This window comes from Hylaeus anthracinus, unplaced genomic scaffold, assembly GCF_026225885.1.
Source record: "Hylaeus anthracinus isolate JK02 unplaced genomic scaffold, UHH_iyHylAnth1.0_haploid 12002, whole genome shotgun sequence".
NCBI lineage: Eukaryota > Metazoa > Arthropoda > Insecta > Hymenoptera > Colletidae > Hylaeus > Hylaeus anthracinus.
Window position 1 is genome coordinate 1,290,865 of NW_026534349.1, and position 20,435 is coordinate 1,311,299.

A 20,435-nucleotide genomic window follows, 5' to 3' on the forward strand; every position below is an offset into this window, starting at 1 on the left:
ATGAATTACAGGAGGTCCCAAGGGTGAAAGAGGGAGAGAATCAACCCCGGTCGTGCTTCGTCTTGCGTTAATTTCGACTCCAGACGCGTACCTTGCTAGGCGTTATCCTCGGGCCAAGGTTAACCCCAACGTTTCAGTCATCTTTCGAAAATACGTTTTCTTCCGCATCACGCTCTTCAAATTTAAACATTTCTCACAAATGTATTTAATTTCTTTTTCACGATCAGTCAAATATATTCACACCGAAGAGGTCCAAGAATATTATCAATCACAGCATCCAGCGTCCCATAATAACCAACGCTAATAAAACAACAATAATTCATCCTCGTACAAATAATTCCATTCTCTGTTCGCAAAAGTTTACCAACCGATGGAGAGTTCTCACCGAAGCGACCCGCCAGCCATCGTCGGTCCCGTGGTCCCGGATGGCGCGCGTAATTAGGGTAATTAACCGAAACCGAGATACCCAACGCGTCGGTATCGGCAAAAGCTGAGGGAGGGAGGGTCCCGGGGAATCGATGATTCCGGCGGATGTTCTAAAGTTTCCAGGAAGGGTGGATCGGTCGAATCGGTCCGTTTCGCTCCATTTCGCGCTACGAACGGTTCGGTACCGTGCGCGTCTCGTGCAAGGGGTCCCGTGGTGTATCGGATGTCCCCCGAGCTCGACGGGCGACAATGGGGCCCCGAAGACCAAAATCAGCACCGCCCTTTCTTCGTGCCCCCAGCCACCCCGTTTTCGTCGAACGATTCACCCCCGCCGCTCCCCCCCCCCCCTCCTTCCCTCCCTCCCTCCCTCCCTCCCTGTCGTTCCCTCACGGTTCCACGACGAGTAGAACGGAAGAAAAAACAAACGGGCAAGGCCCAGGATTTAATATAATATAGAATGGATATCCTGTCCGTGGAGAGCCGATGGGGCCCACACCGCGTACCCTTTATGCCATTAGGTGGTGCCGTAACCCGATACCATCGCGGCCAACGGGGTATAAAACAAAGTATGGACCCCTCCGAGATACGTCCGCGGTGACGGAGAGTACCGAGGGCGCGTGTTCCACCTACGAGGGCCCCAAAGGGGGAGGGGGGGAGGGGGCGATCGTTTTCGATTCGAACCCGGTGGGAAATTCTTTGGTTAATGGAGATTCGGAATTTTGAGATCGAGACGCTGTATTCGAAATACCAAAAGATCGCGTAAATATGTATCAAAATTTGTACGTGCCCTTGAGTCTTTCTTAAAAATTGCCACAAATTTTCTGAACAACTCGATCAAATAAAGAAGACCTGTAAGAATTTCAAAATTCTTATTACTTTTATTTCGCTGTACGTACGCTTGGCATTGCGGAATTTGTAGTACGTTCCTAAATACAGGTATTTCAGCCATTTTTCTCAATTCGTTCGTTACGGACGGACATCAGATACCGAACACGATATCTCTTTAGGCGAGTACGATAATTACCGCAAAAAAGAAATCGACATTATGCCCGATGTTTTTTCGACGTTTAACCCACGGGCGCGTATTCACCTGCGAGGACGAAACCAGATACCCCAATCATCTTGTCACGGGTTATAGAAACGTGTACAAAGGGTGGCCCACAATAAACCGCCCCTGCAAGACACCAAGGCCCCGCTCACGAATGCCCGGACACGGATCTATTCTCTCACGGGAGAGACTCGTCCCTGTTTTCTCCAATTCGAACCTTTTTTGTTCTGAAATCGCGGAACTCTTTTTCCTACCTCGTGTAGGGATTCCCTGGTAGGTTCTGGCACGTCGATTTCCACCGAATATCGCTGGCGTGTTCCTACTGATTCTCAACGATAATCATCCAGTGGAATGGTTGTTCGCTCGAACTCTAAGTGTTATTTTTAATATGGACATTCGGTGATTTAATATTTTATATTTTACATTTGGGTAATTTAATTGTACGTTCGTTCAAAAGAAAACTATACAATGGCAACACGCATACAGCAAAATATAAAGGACAAACCAATTTGCAAGTGTACAATGCGATTTAAAAGTACGGTATCGAATTTCAAACTTGGGGCATTTAATACACAATTCGTAAAAATTCTATGTCCAGTGCTAAAAAATTCCAAGATCTCTAAATCTATCATCTCCGAACAATGTTATCCTTCTTCAGCTACCCTGTCGGTAGACTCGAATCAATGCCTAAAGTCTCATTCGACCCTAGTCTCCGCCAAAGTTAAGGATCTCTTCCCTCAACCCAAAATTCCCAGCAGAGAGCCCATCCAACATCAACCTGGGTCATCGTAGTCCTAGTTTCGTCAATGTCGTCGGCCAAAGTCGACGGCTATCAGCATCGCCAGGAAATCCTCATCGAGTGGAATCAGGAATTATTCGATCGAGCACGTAACAGAAGCTCGAGGAAACGTTTACCAGGGCGGAGAGTGGTTAGCCAGCGGCGGCGGTGGGTGTACGTGGGGGTGGGGGGGGGGGAAGGGGAGGGGGAGTATAATGCATTGAATTAGACGCAAATGCACCCTGGACACCGATTGAACGGGCTTCCTGTGCTTCGTGCTCCATCTCTCCCACGGGGACCACCGCCTTTCGTGGATATAGCACGCGTGTATACCGCAGGATGCCTGGACGCGATACCACCCAAGATCTCCCCGTCGTGTTACGCCACTGCGCGCCACCCTCGCGCCAACCACTCTACAGGGTGGACCGAAACTTGTACGATCAGAAGGGAATACTTTCGCGTACAAGAATCTTGAAATAATGTATTTCAATAATCTAACTGTTCGATTGTAAGTAACTTAATCTCTTCCGAGACGTTCTTTTTTTTTTTTTTTTTTTTTTTTTTTTAAATTATTATCAGTGTCTGTCGTATAATTCGATCCTTAATAAGTCGATAATCCAAGTTTGAATTTCGTGCGATTCTTTGCTCACAAACCCTTCTCGTCTAAACACTCAACGAACTCAAATCCTCGAAAGAGTAGCCAGGAATAAAAAATAACAGGTTCGAAGAAAAAAGAAACGCGCAACGAAGCTACACGGGTAGTAATATGCACGAAGTCACGTTTGCGAACAAAACTTTGAACACATTGTTTCTGGACGGTACGAAGCGATCCACCTTGACCCAACGAGATTCTCGAAAACGACCACGTGCGCGCGGCGACACCGAAAGACAGTACCTGTCATAATTTTTCCTGTGGCTACACCTGTCGCGCGTTAAATTGCGCAATTGTGCTCGGACAGATTACTCATTCCCTCGTCGGTAATCGCGTCGATGTATCTTGAGCGACGCCTCGTCAATTAAGGAATTGTAGCCAGCTGAAAAATGGCGTCTTTTGATACTTTCTTGAAGGCAAACTTTTTATTTGACGTCTTCGTTGCATTTGTTATGAGTTAAGAGATGAGATAACGTAGTGGGGAATGAAAAAGCGAAGGTGGAATATAAGAGTTAATTATTTGGAGTTTTCTGTATAATTTTGCCAGAAAACTGATAATTTTCAAGATAAAAGTTCACGAACGTTTATGGTTTTGAAGAAATAGAATTCACACTTCCTTTAGTCCAATATGCAGAAAATGACCAGCTCTAAATATTTTACTCTCCAGATTCTATTTTACTCTTCTAATTGTTGCTCAAATTTCCACTCAATTTGCACGTAAAACCTATTCTTCCTCAACGCACAACGCTTCGAATCTTCCCAAATCAGCCTCAAAACGCATTCAACTCCACCATTCTCCTCGCCAATTTTCGCGACATCTCTCGCTTTCCCATACTCGAACTCAGCATCAAGAAATCTTCCTCTCCCCCCTTAAGAAAAACTCAACCGTCCTATTACGAAACAAGCAAGCTCCCAGGGTTCTGAGGCCTGAAGTTCACAGGCTCCTCTGGTCCAAGAAGACTTCGGTTCCCCGCGAGGAAGTTCGAGTAAGAAAGACGGGCGGGAGCGAGGAAGCGGCAGGATTCTCGAAGGATGCCGTAAGGGCCGAGGGATCGGGCGTGGAGCGATAAGAAGGCACCCGCAGGTGTAATTATGATTACCGCAGTGCAGAGAAAGACGGAGTATTGCGGGGCTCGTATGGCAGTCGTGGGATCGTGGGAAATAGGAATCCTCGAACGGCACTTTCGCGTCTCTGGCTCTTGCTACCAGCCGGCGCCAACCACCAACAACGCTGTTTTCCGATTGTTGGTCCCCTGGCCTTTCGCCGTGGCTTCCTCCTACTCTCCTCGACTAAGATGTGCTAGGATATACCCCGACGTCGCGGCAACGGTAATCAAATATTAGAAAAACGCTGGGTTCCTTCGAGACAGGACCGTTTTCAATCGGGTTGGATTCTAAGTCGTTCGGGAGGATGTAGGATGGCGAGAGTAGGCGAGAGAAATTCAGGCGCTGTAGAAGAGAGTTTGAGAAATGTGGAGAATGTGTTAGAAAAGGGGTAGGTGCGTTGAATGAGTTGGAATAAATGATGGTTTCTTTAATGTAGGTGAATCCTTGGTGCAAGGTAGAAGACTCTGGCGGCGTGAAAATGAATTGAATTATTTTATTTTTAAAGTTAACGAGGAATTATTTTGAAAGAATTACTTTTGACGATATTGGACTTTTTTGGTAATAGTGACATAAGTCAATGAATGTTATATACGAATATATATATACATATTCCAAGTGAACAAAAGTCGCTTCCACCGTTCGAACGCTTCGGAACGCGTTCCCTCGAACGTCGCCAACTTTCAATTTCCTCCCGACGAACCCGCCTCACTTCCAGCGTCCCGGCAATCGTTTCGAAGCTACGGAAAGCACGAGTAACGAGAAAACACCCTGGTGGCCGTGTCTCTCTGTAAGAATCGTGAAAAAAGTCCGAGCGGTGGTGCAGGGCGAGGTAATACACGTGGCGGGAGGGATGGAGGCTCGCCTCTCGGTCGGAGCAGTTAACAGCCGAGTTTTTCCAGCATGGACCCCATGGGTCTGTGCCACGGCACCCCCAGGTCTCGTTTCGACCTATGCTTTATACGCAACCCCCAACCCCTAACGTTTCAGCCCACCACCGCGATCGCCCTGTAACGCTGTGGACCACGAGCCTCCCATAACGTGGATCCGACCTTCGCGGATGCTCTTACGAGCCTTCTGCTGACGAATGGCTTGAATTCGGTATGGAGAATACGTTTAGGACTATAAATCGACCCTCCCGCGACAGAGAGATTCCTCCTGAGCGGGAATTGTATCGTTCTTGTCGACGGATACGCGATGCCAAGGTGCAAACTGAGTCCTAGAATTGTGTGACTCGAGTTGCTTACTTCAAATTTGTCAGCGTCGATATTCTGTCTTACACGAGCGTTTCATACAGAAACGTTCTAGGAATATAGCAAAAGAATCGTTTAACGAAAATCGCGGTTCAAAGTAAGTATTCATTAGAGACATTAATCATTAGCTCTATATTTTAGTATCCACTGTTTGAACGAATACAATATTAATGTCTCTGGCGTAATTCAATATTCGGAATGCATACAGTAACATTCACTCTTCAATTAAATATTAATAACAATTACCGTTCAGAGTAAGTATTCATAGAACATAATAATTTTGAAAAATTTGTCTATATTTTAATATCTATTGTTTGGACCAACTAGATATTAATTTCTGATGATAGTTAAATTATGTAGTCGTAGATATGTAGTCGTCGATAGAATATTATAAGAAAATTTTTTTTTTTGAATTACTTTGTTTCGCATAGATATTTACTAATATTTAACGTATATAAATAAAATAATTTCATTAAAAATGAAAAACCCTCTTAGACCGTTAGTCTCCTAAGCGTGTTTCTATAAAAATTAGTTTTCCGATATATCTATTTCTATCAGTGCCAGTTAGAGAAGTAATCTATCGATTTCGTTTCGCGACGAGCTTGAGGGATAGACGGTATTCTTTCTCCAGTTTTATTGTCCTTATTCCAAGTTGGAGCCCTTATCCATCATCTACTCTTTCGATTACGATCCACGACATCTAGTCGAGAGCCGCGGTTGCCTTCGAGAGAGCTCGGCCCGTCGACAGGAGTAACAGAAAAGGAGAAGCAGAAAAACAGAAACGGGGGAAAAAGGATGATCGAACGGAAAATAAAACGAACCACGGAAACATAGAAAAATGAAATGGGAGAAGTTGCAGACATAAAGCGTGAAAGCTCTTTTCCTCTGGCTCGCCAAACTATCGATATGAATCATACCGGGGACGTATTTCGGAAAATTAGTTTTATTTTGATCGAGGAAAATGACAAGCAAGCATTCGAAAAACATAGATTACTTTCATGTCTGAGCAATATAGACAAAGTTTACTACGGCACTTTTTGTTTTCGAAAGTCGAAAGAACATTTAGGAATTCGTAATTCAGTCCAATTACAATCAGTATTGAGGAAATTAATTATTCCACAAACCTGTCGTTAGACTTTTCATTTCTATAGATAGCTATCGCTGGTTTACGAGAAGTAATTAATTTGCAAAACTGTGAAGTACTTGATTTGATCGAATTTGATAGTTTGGATACCTCTTAGTTCTATTCTTTTCTTTTTTTAACTAAGACAGCGTTTAATACATTTAACAAATATGTCGAGAACGAAATGAAATTGGAGGAAGACTCAAAGAGGAAGAGCTAGCACCAAACAGTACGTCTTCAGACTTTAAATAACGTGTGCATCCTCTTTTCTCTGTTACAAGGTGTCCGTTAGTGGTTTACGAGCGGATAATTACACAACCATGCGGCAATATACATGCAAATATTTTTTCCATTCCTCTCGCGTCCTATTTATTGCTTGCAAACAAACGTGTTCGCTCTTCCACGTTTTAGTCATCCTACAAGAAAGAAATTAAGTAAATTCAAATAAAAAAATGTAAAAGTAGAGAGTTAAAACACCATCTACAGGTTGTGCCAGAAATCAGCTCCCCATTATTTTCCAAACAGTTCCCATGTAACCTAGCAAAAGTTAGCCAGTATCTACTCGCGAATCGCACTTAGAAATCAACGCATCCCTGGTCTTGTCCTGCGGATTTGCAACAGTAGGCGAGCACCTCTCGGGAGAGTAAATCTCGTGGCGCGAGCCGTTTAATTGTCCCGGTCTTAAGCGATTGCGGTTTGAGGGGCAGTTTAGACAAGGATCGAAGCAATTTGCCTTTTCGCCGTCGCGACGGGAAGACCGAAGACGAGTCGGTAAAAAAAAAGGAGCCGGGATGGTTCGTCGCAACTGGCCTGGCGCATCCTGGCGATATGCACACGTGCATCTGGCGTGCATCGTTGTAATCGACTCGTGTGCCCACGCGTCAACCGCAGAGAAACGCTTACACTTAATTGACATTCGCGTTACGGGATTGCGTTGCTGCGCGTTGCTTTCACCCGGAATCTTACTTAAGGACCTCTTGGAAGGAAACTCGGGAAACTCCAGGAAATCGCGAAGCATTTTGCGTGTAGAAATTAATCCTGTACCCTAGGGTTTTATAAATAAATGGTAAGTTTATTTTAGGAGCCAAAGGAAAGAAGTCAAGTCTATAATACTATCGCGTCCTTAAACAGTCACGGAAGTGACTCTATTGAACAGAAAACCAAAAATCCCATTAAACGTGGCCTAAGGAAGCGTTGAGAATGCATCCAACTCCAGCTACACAGTAGAACAAAAAAATAAGAGCAAAGATCGAGCTGTTAATGAAACCATCGACCTAAGGTTCTAGAGGTCCGTGGAAGGTTGCGGCTCGATGAGAAAAATGGTCATGGAGCGTCAAAGTGCAGGAGAATGCGAAGAGTCACCGCTCGTAATAGATCCACGAGGACCCAACGTCTCTGCGTGGACGACGTTGGAAGGTGATCCGTTCTCGTGATCGCCGAATGCGAAGATTTTATCTGACCGTACCGGTGCCCAAATACTAATTGGACACGGCTTTATTTATACCCCACGTTACGCTTCAAGGCAGCTCCCACAGTAGCCCACGTGACAAAGGTTATACACGTGGCATTCCTGCGGCTGCCACGCTCTGTCTAGCGTCTATCGTCCCCTTGGTGATCGAATGGGTGCCTGCCATTCTTCGCGCGACGCTTTGGTGGACATCGACGGGGTCCACCCCGGTCACCACTTAAAACGAAACTATCGAAGTAGACGGGGATGGGCGAAACTCTTATGTGAAGATTTTCGTGCAATGGATGAAGAATAAATGATTGTCTACCAATTATTCGTAAAAAGTAGAATTCGTACTGTCGGAACTGTTTGATTGAAGAGATTCTAGGGTAAATGTCATAATGCACGTCACAAGTGGAGGAACAAAAATAGAAAAATTATGAAATCAATTTGTGGAGTTACTCGGGACCAGATTCGTTCGAGTAAGAATTCATTGTCGTCACAAACGAACCAATAAACGCTACCACTGTTTCTCCAACACGTTGCTCGCCAAACGGGTGCTCTTTTCCAACACGTTGCCAAACAGAAGAGCGTATTGCATACCACTTTGGCAACGTGTTGAAAGAGAGCATCTATTCGTCGAGCGACGCGTGAAAGAAGAGCGTCCTACTTTTATTCGTCAATTTATTCCAACAAAAAATGATCCATTATTCCAGAATACCTCCGATTTATTTCAATGCCATCAAAAGTCTACTAAACAACCTGATTTAACATTTTATCCGAATAAAAACTTGCTCGTTATTCTAGAGTAACTTAAATAAAGCTATAACAATTTTTCTTCAAAATAAAGCCTAATTCTCTCTAAGAATTTATTCTCCAGAAAACAAAACAAGTACCACTGATTCGTTTAACTTTCGTCGTTTTTACGAATTCCAACAGAATTTCCGTCTAATGCAAACGTTGCTGAGGATGAAACGTATCGAGTCACGACGCGTCAGGAGAAAACTGTCGAATGAAAAATTGCACGACGGTGTAATCGTACGGAAGTGCGTTCGCCAACGGGGAAGGGAGGAGGACATTGTCCCACAGTCTGCAATTCTCTTCGCGGAAAGAAAGGATTGCCGTTGAGGCGAGATTTGCGGTTTCTTTCGCGATAACAGTAAAGGGATATGCCAAACGCTTATGCAGAGTACGCGAGAGTTATATTGCACCTATACGACTCGCTGCTTAAACGCTTGGCAATACACCGGGTATTAACTCCGTGGAATTTTAATTTGAAATCGTCGTTGCTGCTGTAACGGACACGTTCCCGTCGCGGTCTGGCATTTTTCGTCTAACCCGCGAGACATTCGGTTGCTAAACTTTCTGAACTCTCGAGAAAAACATTACGGATTATTGCAACTCTCAGCGATGCATAATCTCGTCTTCGACTCCTCAACTCCTCGATTTATCGACTCCTCGATTCCAAGATTCTCCGACTCTTTAACTCCTCAACTCTTCAGCCCTTCAGCCCTTCAACCCTTCGACTCTTCGACTCTTCGACTCCTCAACAAACATTTTTCCTCCTCCTATTTCTCACTTCCAAAGTTTGATAAAACTCCACCAAGAGTTGAACGTAACCCTTAAATCAGTCTGTGGTCCCCGAGTCTCTCGATTGCAAATATAATTTCTTATCTGGCGCGTTTATCTTCGATCGAGACTGGCAATCAGGAGCAGCCGCTTCTGCCTCGCGTATCTATTCGTTTCAATATCAAGGATCGTCGAGGTCCGTGGGTTTCGTGGCCGCGGCGTATGCGGCGTCCTTCTCTGAAGGAGTCGAGGTGTAGGTCGGCAGATTTTATCGCACAGGAGATTCCTGTACGCGGTACGTACGTCCGTACTGTCTCTCCACGGCTCCGTTTTGTATTTCACTTGCCGCGACATGCGTCTCTGGCCCTGCAGAGGATGACGCGAGCCGCCTTCAATGACGCCGGGCCGAAATTAAGAATTCTAGTTCGTTCGCCTGGCTCGAGCTGCGAAAGGAGCCAACTGTGATCCTCAAAGATCACAAAAGAAAAGAGTTGGCTACTTGAAACTCTCCATTTCAAATCTGTTCTGTGGGACATCTAGGATGCTATACTTGACGCGAGAATTTTGTTGTAAAATTGAAAAGTGCCAACGTTTATACCAAAGTGTAAGTATGTACCAAACTTTATATTAGGTGTAAAAGTTAATTCTATGCCTTTGTATTCAATCACTTATAATTGAAGTTCAAATGAAAATATGTACCTTCTATTTTGTTGAATCAAAGCACTAGGTGTCGAAAGGTTATAACCTGTCATCTATATTTCGTACGCGTACGCGAAAAAAGAAGCGTCACCTTTCGCTAAACTCGGTGCGTTTCGTCCCGCTATTCGTACGGTTGGACCAGAAAACTGGGGCAAGGTTCGCTCATTCGTATCTGTACGAGATACGAATGCAGAAGGTGGTGTGCTTAACATGCGTGACATACGAGATCCGAAGAGAAATCGCCCTCGCGTTTAGCATAACGCTGCGAAATAGATCCTAGTGCGCTTTAAACCGATCCCTGAGCCGATTCCGCGGTAATTTCGCGAACTGCCGGACCGGTAAACCTCTGGCCTGGGCTCGATATATACAATATTTTGTTAAAGTGGTTTATTGTAAGAGCTTGCTATCAGGAATAATTTAAGGTTGCACATTCTCTAGTTGTTCAAATGTAAAATCAATAATTATTATCACGAACCTTAAAGTGTCCTTAAAGAACCTTAAAAGGATTTGTTAATGAGGTGCTCGAGAGAATTTACACGTAATAACAAGAATCTAAACACAAGAATCTGGAAAATCGCCTTGAAATAGAGTCCTGGTGTATTTTAATAACATACTGTTTACAGTATTGACAATGTGTACCGTGTAGGTACGGTATTATACCGCGGCGTGTACAGAATTTGAAAATTGTTGAACAATGATCGAGATGTCTGGAAGAGCCTGTAAAGCATGAAATGGCGTAATGGTTTCGCGGAAGTCGCCCAGCTCGCCATGTATTATCGTTCGCCCACGAAATTTCAGAGACTCGACGCACCCCGGCGCCCCAGGAAAACAATAATCCCGGGTAATGATGATTACCGAGCACTCAGCCTCGCCAGGATTAATTCAGCCCATTTGCATTCGTAACCGAGCTGCTGCGCGGATACTGTTACCTTGTCGCAATCGCTACGGGCGTGTGTAGAACGCGTCATGGACTCGCGAAAGTTAGATTTAACCACTTAAAACATCCCGGCTTGGGGAAACTTTTCTACCGTTCTTCGCGAGACATATTTACATACTTTCTTTCTCTTTTACACGTCACATTATATACACATTGTACACATGTGACGTTAATTTATTCTAAAAAAAATCTCGCCGAACACAAGAGTTAATCCAGTCGTATTAACAAGCTACCAAGAAAATTCAGACCTCAAAGAATTATAAATGGAAGTAAACTATGCGTCAACCTTCCAAGAAGGCGTTTTTTTGACAACCAAACGAAAAGGATTCTCGATAATGCCAATTTCGCGTCGCAAAAGGCGCGCGACGATCGTTCGAGTCGGTTGACTCACAATAGCCGGGCTTTTCTCATCCTATCTCGAATTGGAAAGCGGCCCAAACGCTTAATGAACGGCGTTTCGAACTCGCGCGCGTCTCGGCTGCGATGCCGCGTCGAGCTGTTGACCCATTTACATTCGATTACTCACCCGCCTTTCTTTTGTTGTATATCGAAATATAGCCACTGCACTTTGTTGCAAGGAACGCGACCGACCGAGTCACTCGTAAGAAACAACGCGAGAATCGGCTGCAAGGTTATTAATTAAAAGTACTCCAACTAACCAATGTATCGTTACCATCGTTCAATTAAAATCTCGTCGTTAATTGTCCGTTCCGCATCGAATCGACATCGACCAAAGATTCGATCCTCAGCTAACGATTCCTCGACAGCGACTTCTGGGTTCACTGGGCCCGCGGGTTCCTCCAAGGGTGTAACGATAACCAGGCCGCTCGAAGACGGCGAGTGTGGGCGATAACGCGAAATCGCCAGGACGGTAAAGTACGTCGCCCGAGCGGAAAGTTTCCGGCGCCGTAAGAATTTCTCGCCTCCGGCCGGCCCGGCGAAAGTTTTCGCCTAAATTCCCGCGGGTGCCATGAGAGAAAGGGGATGGCGAAGTACAACGCCCCCATCGCGCAAGAAGCCGCGGCAACTGGTACACCGACACACGCGGGCTTGTCCTGTCGATGTCAACTCGAGGGGGGATGTGGAATTGAACAATTTGCGCGCACGCTGACGAAACGGCCGAAAATACCAGTCGACGTACGGATTTAACCTACTGGGTCGCTGGATTAACCCTTTTCGCTGCGAAGGACGTATATATCAGGGTGTGTCTGTTTAGAGCGATAGTTCTTTTTTCAAGTGCTGGTTGAAGAACTGACAACAGATGATAAAACAATTACAGACTCGGCTTAACAAAAAAAAAATGCGATTTTCGAACATTTTTAATTTGCTTTAATCTTCTTTAATCTTAAAATTTGTAGAAAATATCATCTTACAGAAAATGACAAGACCAAACCGAGACCTAAGGAACCCTCGAATAAATTGCGATTTCCTCGAAAATTCCCCTCCCGTAACCAGCAAAATTCGTGGAAAGGGAGGGCAGAAAAGGGCTGCCAGTGAAAATTCTCACCGAACTCTCCGAGCGTGGCTTTTCTGTTCGCGTAAATAAGCGCGGTGGGTGCGAGTGTGCGTGCACTCGCGGAATTCACGCGAGAAAACTCCCTGGAGAAATAACCGTGTTGTATGTAATGTACGCCAAGGCATTGTAAGGGGGTGTAAAGGCGGTGGTACGGCCCTGCAGAGGGTTGGGGAGACGTGTAGCATGTAGAAGGTGCGAGAAGAAGAAGGAAGAGACACCTCGCAGGTGCGAAACGCCGTCGTTCCCCATCCATGGCCCCCGCGACATGTATTTATTATTTTATTAGCACCGGGGGCGGAAGCTGTGAAAGCGGGAGCTCCGTACCTACCGGAAGACGGCGATGCCTTTGCGTGGATGCTAATTTGTTAAGTGTGGACGTCGGTAGAATACGAAATGCCCATCTTTCTTTGAACGGAGGGGATAACAGTAATTTCCTCGTTCGTTAATTCTTAGCCAGTGGAAACTAATTTGAGAGTACTAGTTGAAGTAGTACAGCGATAGTGGAAGGAGTAATATGTGGTGATAGTTGTTGCAGTAGAAGCAGTATTGTTTAAAGAAATTAATGGTAGTAGGAATGGTACTAATAGAAATTGAATTGTAGTGCAATAACAGTAATAGAAATTGTATTACAAGTAGTAGTACAAGTTGACGCAAAAGTATTAATATTTTCGTACTCACTAATAGCAATAGAAAAAGGAGTACAAATAGTGATAATGATATTAGAAACAGTAATACGATAGTAGATTTAGTGTATGTTCTAGTCATAACTTTGTTAAACTATTACGAAGGAAAATTTAAATTTCGAATGTAAGATAGAATTATTATCGATGGAGTGCAGCGCAGCGGAAAACGAGCGAACTACCAGCAAACTCGATTACACCGGCGGTCGGTAAATAAGAGAATTGCCAGAAGACCCTCGTAACGTGTTTGTACCGCTTGGTAAATACTGGAAATTTCAAAGTTTTTCTAACATTACTAAAAATTATATCGTAGAAATGGATCGATTAAACGAAAAAGTCTGAAATACCAAAAGCTAAGAGAGTAAACGATAGTAAATTGAGATCAGTATTGATTTTTGACTAGTTACATTATAATGGCATTGCAAGTCTTATTTAATTAATATCAAAACTGTTCTAAAACGACTCGGTGCAATTCTCTACGATCTAACAGTACATTCTGCAGACTGAGACACCAAAAAGCTTTATTTGCCGCGAATTGTACATGCTATGCGAAAAGGTCACGGTTCAAGTGATCCTCTCGCTTCGTCGATGGACAAAATTACTGAAAAATACCAAAAATAGTGCGGATCGCTCGCCAAATATGCCCAAAATTGCGTAGATAAGGCTCGTGACGTCGGTCCAGCCAACGGTGTCAGAACTTTATTAAATAATAAGCGAATTAAACCAGCAGGACGACGTCTGGCGGACATTTAAAGTGCTCGTCCGTGTCCACGTCCGTCCTCTCTAATTACCGTTGACTTCACCCGTTAGCCCCTGGACACGAAATTCGATCCGGGACAAAATAATTTCGGCCCGAGCACAGCTTCTCTTCCCTACGATTCTTTGTTTACCTTCGCCTCTGTCATTTTCACGCTGATCTTTATCGCGCGCGCTGTTCTCGTCGCCCTCGCTCGAGTTACACTGTATAGGCTACAAGACAGGACATTATGGACAAATTTCCATGGAGTAGGTTTTTTGAAAATACGGAGAAACCACGATTATTGCACCAAACCCTCTCGATACTGCATCGTTTAATTTTTGCATATTACAAAAAGTTATGACTGAATATATGAATATCCCTTTCCACTTGAAACAAAATTTTCAATGCTTTTTCAATCTGTCACTAACTCTCAAAAAATGTGTCGCATCCTAAAAGACCATCCCCCTGGTGCCATTAAACTGTACCAAAATTTAAATCCATGTTAATTATACCACCCTGGTAAAAGTATATGCAAAGTATTGGTTTAATAAGAATTCGCCCATAGTGGAATCTATAGTGAATGGACCACGTCGCGTATCATCCCTCTCGCTTTCGCTCCACCCCCGGCTGCCATTTGTCCTTTCTTTTTCGTCGCTGTTTTCCGAACCGATCGATGCCAGTTTGCACGCGCGATTGACATCGTTTTCACTTAACGTCAATTAGGCGAAATCGACGGGGATAAATCGGAAGGAGTCGCGATTGAAATCACCGACACGAACGCCACCGGAAATTTTCGGAACGCGCCAAGTGGGACACGCGGCCTGCAAAAGAAAATAAAGGGTAGTCCAGAAGGAGGCTTTAGAATTTTTAGCCTGACGGACTCATTATACTCTGCTCGTTCTACAAATCGCTTCCGAGCCTAGGTTTCGGGAGAAAATTCATTTTTGACATGGCCGTGTGATTAACGAAAAATAGGGTAAAATTATCAAGGGGGAGGTGTGTCGACACACTTACGAAAACTTGAAATGTATTGGGTGTAGAAATGAATTCTGTTGAATGAATTGAAGTTCCTATAAAAAATAGCGGGTGTTCTGTCCTGAGCGGCAGTGTACTTTAGGAAGGAGGCTTAGTTCGTTGCGAATAATTAATGACCAACGGGGAGGCTTCTCGGTGTCCAAAGACGGACCCGAGTTAAATTTTCAACGTGTCCACCGAGGCTGTTAGGGCTTAGCTAATCAGAGAAGATGCTCAACTAGTCTTGTCTCAACACGTGGCTGACGGAATTCTGTCCTACGTCAGACTTGAATGCAAACTAGGGACGTTTCAACACACAGGGCAACCAACATTGTTCCACTTACAAACAAGCTATCGAATAGCAGTGATAGTAGTATTGATAACTGTAGCAGTAATCGTGATAATAGTACTAAAGCAACCTAGATGTCAGAAGATAAAACAAAACTAAATCCACTCGCGACTACACACGTTCCATGATTCCCATTATATCGTTTTCCCAATTACCGTTACACTCTGCTATCATACTTCCACATAATGTTAAAAGTGGCCCCAAAACAGTTAATCCAAGACGTCCCCCAAAAAGTAGCTCAATTCAACAAACAAAAAAAAAAAAAAAAAAAAAAAATTATAAATCTCCCATATAATCATAACACGTAATTGCGTCTGACAAGCGCCCCAATTACGTGCCGAAAACAGGAGAACGGAACGGGATCCGTGGTCGCGTTACGCGCGTCCCAACCCACAGGCAGCGAAAGACGTCCGAGCGCGATTAATCACGAGTCGCCAACCCTTTGTCGCTTCGCAAACGAAACGCTCGAGTCGCGAACGGCGGCTTAATCCGTCGATCGCGTAGGATCGTCTCGTTCCACGGTTACGGATAAACAACCGAAATGAATTCCAAGGGTGGCTTGAGGGACAACAAGCGCCACGGAGCCGGCCAGTCTCGTAGGGGCGGCTAAATTAAGAGCAGAAAGAAGGGAACAGCTTCGAGCGATCCCCGAATCCGCCAGAGGCGAGCCGAACGCTCGTAATGCGAGCCGCTTAAAGTTGCAATGGGTCTCCTGGGTATAAAGAGAGAGAGAGAAAAAAAGAGAGAGTGAGAGACGAGGCGGAGGGGTAGGAGGGGGATTAGGATCGAGTGACTGACTGAGACCAAAAATATGCGACCCGCCTAAGAGATTGGGATCCTCGTGAATCCGAGAAAGTCCGTCGGGACCGATGTTGAATCGCGATGGCCTTCCATCGGACCATTTCCCGAACCTCGCCGAATCGATTCTTTAATTTCGATAACAAGTGGAGGGAGAGAACTTCGAATTTGCCTGACGTAGTATTAAAATAATAGATTGACCCTAGCCAAAGTAGATGTAACGATACCATCAATGACATTAACAATGATAAATGTACTAAACAGTAGCAATTACGATGACAACGGTCATAGTGATTGTAACAGCGGTAGGAACAATGGTGAGAGCAGTAACAGTGCAAGCAGGTATTAATAACCTAACCAGAATCACCATTCCAACAAACCATGATCGCTTTTACACTCACTCGGTACTTGGTCGTCTTTCGAGCAAAGACACGCGCGAATCCGACTGCAAAGTCCAATGGAATTCTTGCAAGACGCAAACCAAAGTACTATCTCACCGGACGAAGATAATGCAAGAAACGAAGAGAGGAGACGGTCGGAGAACTTGAAGGATTAATTAAGGGTTAGCACGGCCCGACAAGCACAACCTGTGTATCCCTAAATACGAACTGCCTCCACGCGTACGAGGATCCCATTAAATCTGGCCGGTCTCTAATGGTTGATGCCACTTCCAGCGAGAATTTCTTCTTAGCGAGATGGATCTACTCGAGTTAATTCCAGAGTTCAAAAGAAAACCTCGCGACGTTCTAGTTTCGGCTTAATTTGCGGCAAGCCACTGGCGACATTTATATATTTGCTACTCTTAATTAAGTTAGCTGACTACCCTTATAATTAAACATTGATTTATCCACAGCGGCGAGCAAAATCGATAAAACCAGCCTTGTTTGTATTAATTAAAGTCGCGCGGATTCCGTTCACAATTAAATATCATCGTTTATTGTTACCACCCGGAGCGTGATTGTTATTTCCAATTTGATACAACTATACCGTCGAATGATCGTTCTGGCTAGGATACATCCGATCGAAACAATTTATTTACAGATGATTTAACCATGATATATTTCCTGTTTCCATTACCACGTAATGAAGGATAAAAGTTAAATAATTTATAAAATATCGTTCGGTAGTAAGTTAAAACTATCCATGATCGCCTACTTTATATAATATTGTAGTGTCCGCGCCTCCCATACCCAACAATAAGGAGTCAAATAAGAACACGAAACGTAGGATACGGGATTGGTCGCGTAGGTAAAGCGGTCGACTGTGGATCCGAGGATCGTGGCTTCGCGAATCCCCGTGCCTTATTTTTCGTTTAAACTCCTACAATATGTATATCTGTTTGGGACCCACTGGCCCTATTATAGCTCGGGTACCTCGGGATTGCTAAACCCGTACTCTGTAGCTACTTATATATGTACGAAAGTGCAATCACTTATTCTTTTATTTAAGTACAAATTAACTCGGACCACCAAAATATTTTCTTCTATGGCAGATAAAACAAGATTCACACAAAGAAGGGTTAAGAGGCTCGAGTCGCTGCTTAATTACCCCCACCCGTTCCTTAACCTACGAAGTTAAAGAGAGCAATCGCCCAGAGACGTAAAAATCCTCTAATTACGCGGAGGCGTTTAACGTCGCTCGAGAATGTTGAGCGAGCAAAGGGTGGCCGAATCGGCGAGCCCTTCGCCGGGCATACGCAGAACGGAAGCTGCCACTAAAGGGACACATTTATGTCTTCCCAGGAGTACGTTAACTAGCTGGCTAGCCGCCGGCCAAACCAACCCACTCACGGTCTTATTCACGGACCGGAGACCCAGCTTCAACTTCCTCTATCCTCCAACTAAAGCCGAATCTCTGTGTTACTAAACGGTAATCGAATCAACGCGGCCGCATCACAATTCCGCGGGAACTCGTACGTCGACGGCGAGGGCGCAATATCGATCATGCTCTCAAGAAACGCGCACGACTCGCGGATAAGTCTGGTTTACTGTAGAGTCGAGATACAGGAGATCGTCTGGGAATTCATTTAGCAGGTTAACTAATTAGTGGGCACCTGCACGTTTCCTCGACAGAATTTTCTTATAATTTCGTTGTAAAAATTAAAATATAATTATATTATATTTTAATTATTTATATGTTAAATTTCTTTACGATTTGTAAACGGCATGATGTACGTCCATTTTTCTTTCAAAAAAAATAGTTTACTTTGTATATTCCACATTTGTTTTTAGTCCATCGAATATGTGTCTTCTCGTGAGCTATAAAAACTGAACACTAAACATTTTTATTTGCGTTTTACCTACGAATGAAGATCGAACTACAAACTCTTCAAAAATTCATTTAAATTTTCCACTTTCCATTATCGATTCGAGCTTACACATTTCTTATAAAAAAAACAATTCTTTGAATGGATCCTCCTTTATATCAATTTTTCAAATAAGTGTAAGCTTGAACTGGTATTGGATGAGCACCCCACGAAATGCGTGCATCTCCCATTTTCGAACCGCTGTCCTAGATCAATCAAATGAAATGGTTAATTGTGTCTGTGACAATATTCCTGTATCTAGTAATGGACTTTGGAGGATTGGTCGAGTAAAACCGAGTCAAACCGAACTCGGTCCTCTGTTACCTCCCCGGTAATCGAATTACATAAGCGTGTGTCGAGTTCGTGGAAACGCACGCTCGTAGAAACCGAATATGCAGTAAATTCTGAAAGTGTCCCCCGAGTACGCTGAAAACCTTAAACTTGATAAAAGGTTGCCTCGATACATCCAATTGCGCGATTAAAATTAATAGGAACGCGTTTCGGGGCACGACGAAGCGTCAAAATTGGCGTGGAATGTCTTTTGGTGAAGCTTTCTAATTTTTGAAGCTTGTCGGGTAGTGTTCTAATGAATTTTTTTAAATTTCCTAAAAGAGAAGTGATATACGTGGAAAAATTGGAATTCTTGCGGAAATAAATAAATAAAGTGGATGCTCGTGCAAGTTCATATTTTCGCTGATACAGATAAAGAATCGAGATTTAAATGAAAATACGCCTTATCTTTTAAACAGCGTACACGTGTATTTTAGTATTGATATTCTATATATTTTATTTCCGCAAAAATGTAAATTTTTGGTCGTGTAACGGCCGCCTAACTTTCCTTGTTAGTTACTGTAGGATCATGCCTCCTCCCTTTATTCGAATAAAACATTGTTAGAGGCTTAGTGGAATCGTCCTAGCACCCACTCGAGTCTCCCAACTGCGTTCAAATTTCCACCGCGTCCGTTCCCCTCGAAGGTGATGCTCGTCTAAAAAATTCAACCCTGAATCTTCTCGGAGCCAAGCAACGAGAACGAGTAACAGAAAGGGAGACAACCCTCTTTATCGCCCGAGCTTCGCTACTTGTTAGGATCTCGTTGGGATCCTACGAGATTTTTATGGGTCACGGGACTACTTAAGAATCCCGGTCTCGGGCTCTTTGAGGTCGCCCTTTCATGGACGGCCGATCGAGCCATAATCCGCGACGCGCAAAGAGAGGAATGAAACATAACGGAATGCATCAACACTCACCGCTGTCGAGGCTGTTCTGGTTCTCCAGGTCTGGCCCATGAACGGACGATGGCCTGCCGTCTTGGAGGTACTCTGCAACGAAATTTGCACTGTCACTTTTCGATGTAACGACATTTTTAGCGAGAAGTAAATATTTCTAAATGTTTCTTGTATTTCTTGCACATTAATCCATCAGTCTACTAATTAAAAAATAAATGGTCGACCTGAATCACAAGAAGATTCATCGAACGAATTCAATGTTACGTAGCCTCGATTCGTTTGATTTTCGAAAACGCGTCGATCGCGAACGTCTTTATCAGCCCTCCCCAGAAATCCACCATCGTAATTTCAAGCGCCCCGGCCCCCCCCCCTCCCCTCCCCTAATAGGGGTCAACATTGAAATTTCATGGGATTTCGGGCGATCGAGCAGAACGGGGGCTCGGATACGCGGCCTACGGTAAGCGGGCCAACGCACACGACCCCTTTGCTACACGAACGTGTATAATACGAGAAAGGGTGGAAAAGAGCTGAGGTAATCCCACGGGAGCCATACCCCGGCGATATTGGCTCCCATAGCCCATTCCTGCGCATAGGAGACCGAACCACCTTGGGCCACCATCGAGGAACACTGACCAAAATTCAAATTTCCCACCGGACGTATGCGCAACTTTAAGCGTAACTTGTGCGAAACAACCGCAATCCCCCTCCCCCTCCCCCCCTGCCCCCCCGGTATAGGTGATCGGTGTGTTTTTCTGCTTCATGAGTATCGAT

General features: G+C 44.3%; 1 protein-coding gene across 1 annotated transcript in view; it reads right to left on the reverse strand.

The window, feature by feature from the left end:
- The window catches only part of LOC128891819 (zinc finger protein 423), an 83,689-nt gene that overhangs the window by 32,645 nt on the left and 30,609 nt on the right, over positions 1-20,435 (reverse strand). The window contains exon 4 of the mRNA XM_054151649.1: positions 19,686-19,757. Coding sequence (XP_054007624.1) covers positions 19,686-19,757 — 72 coding nt within the window. The remainder of the gene's footprint in view (positions 1-19,685; positions 19,758-20,435) is intronic.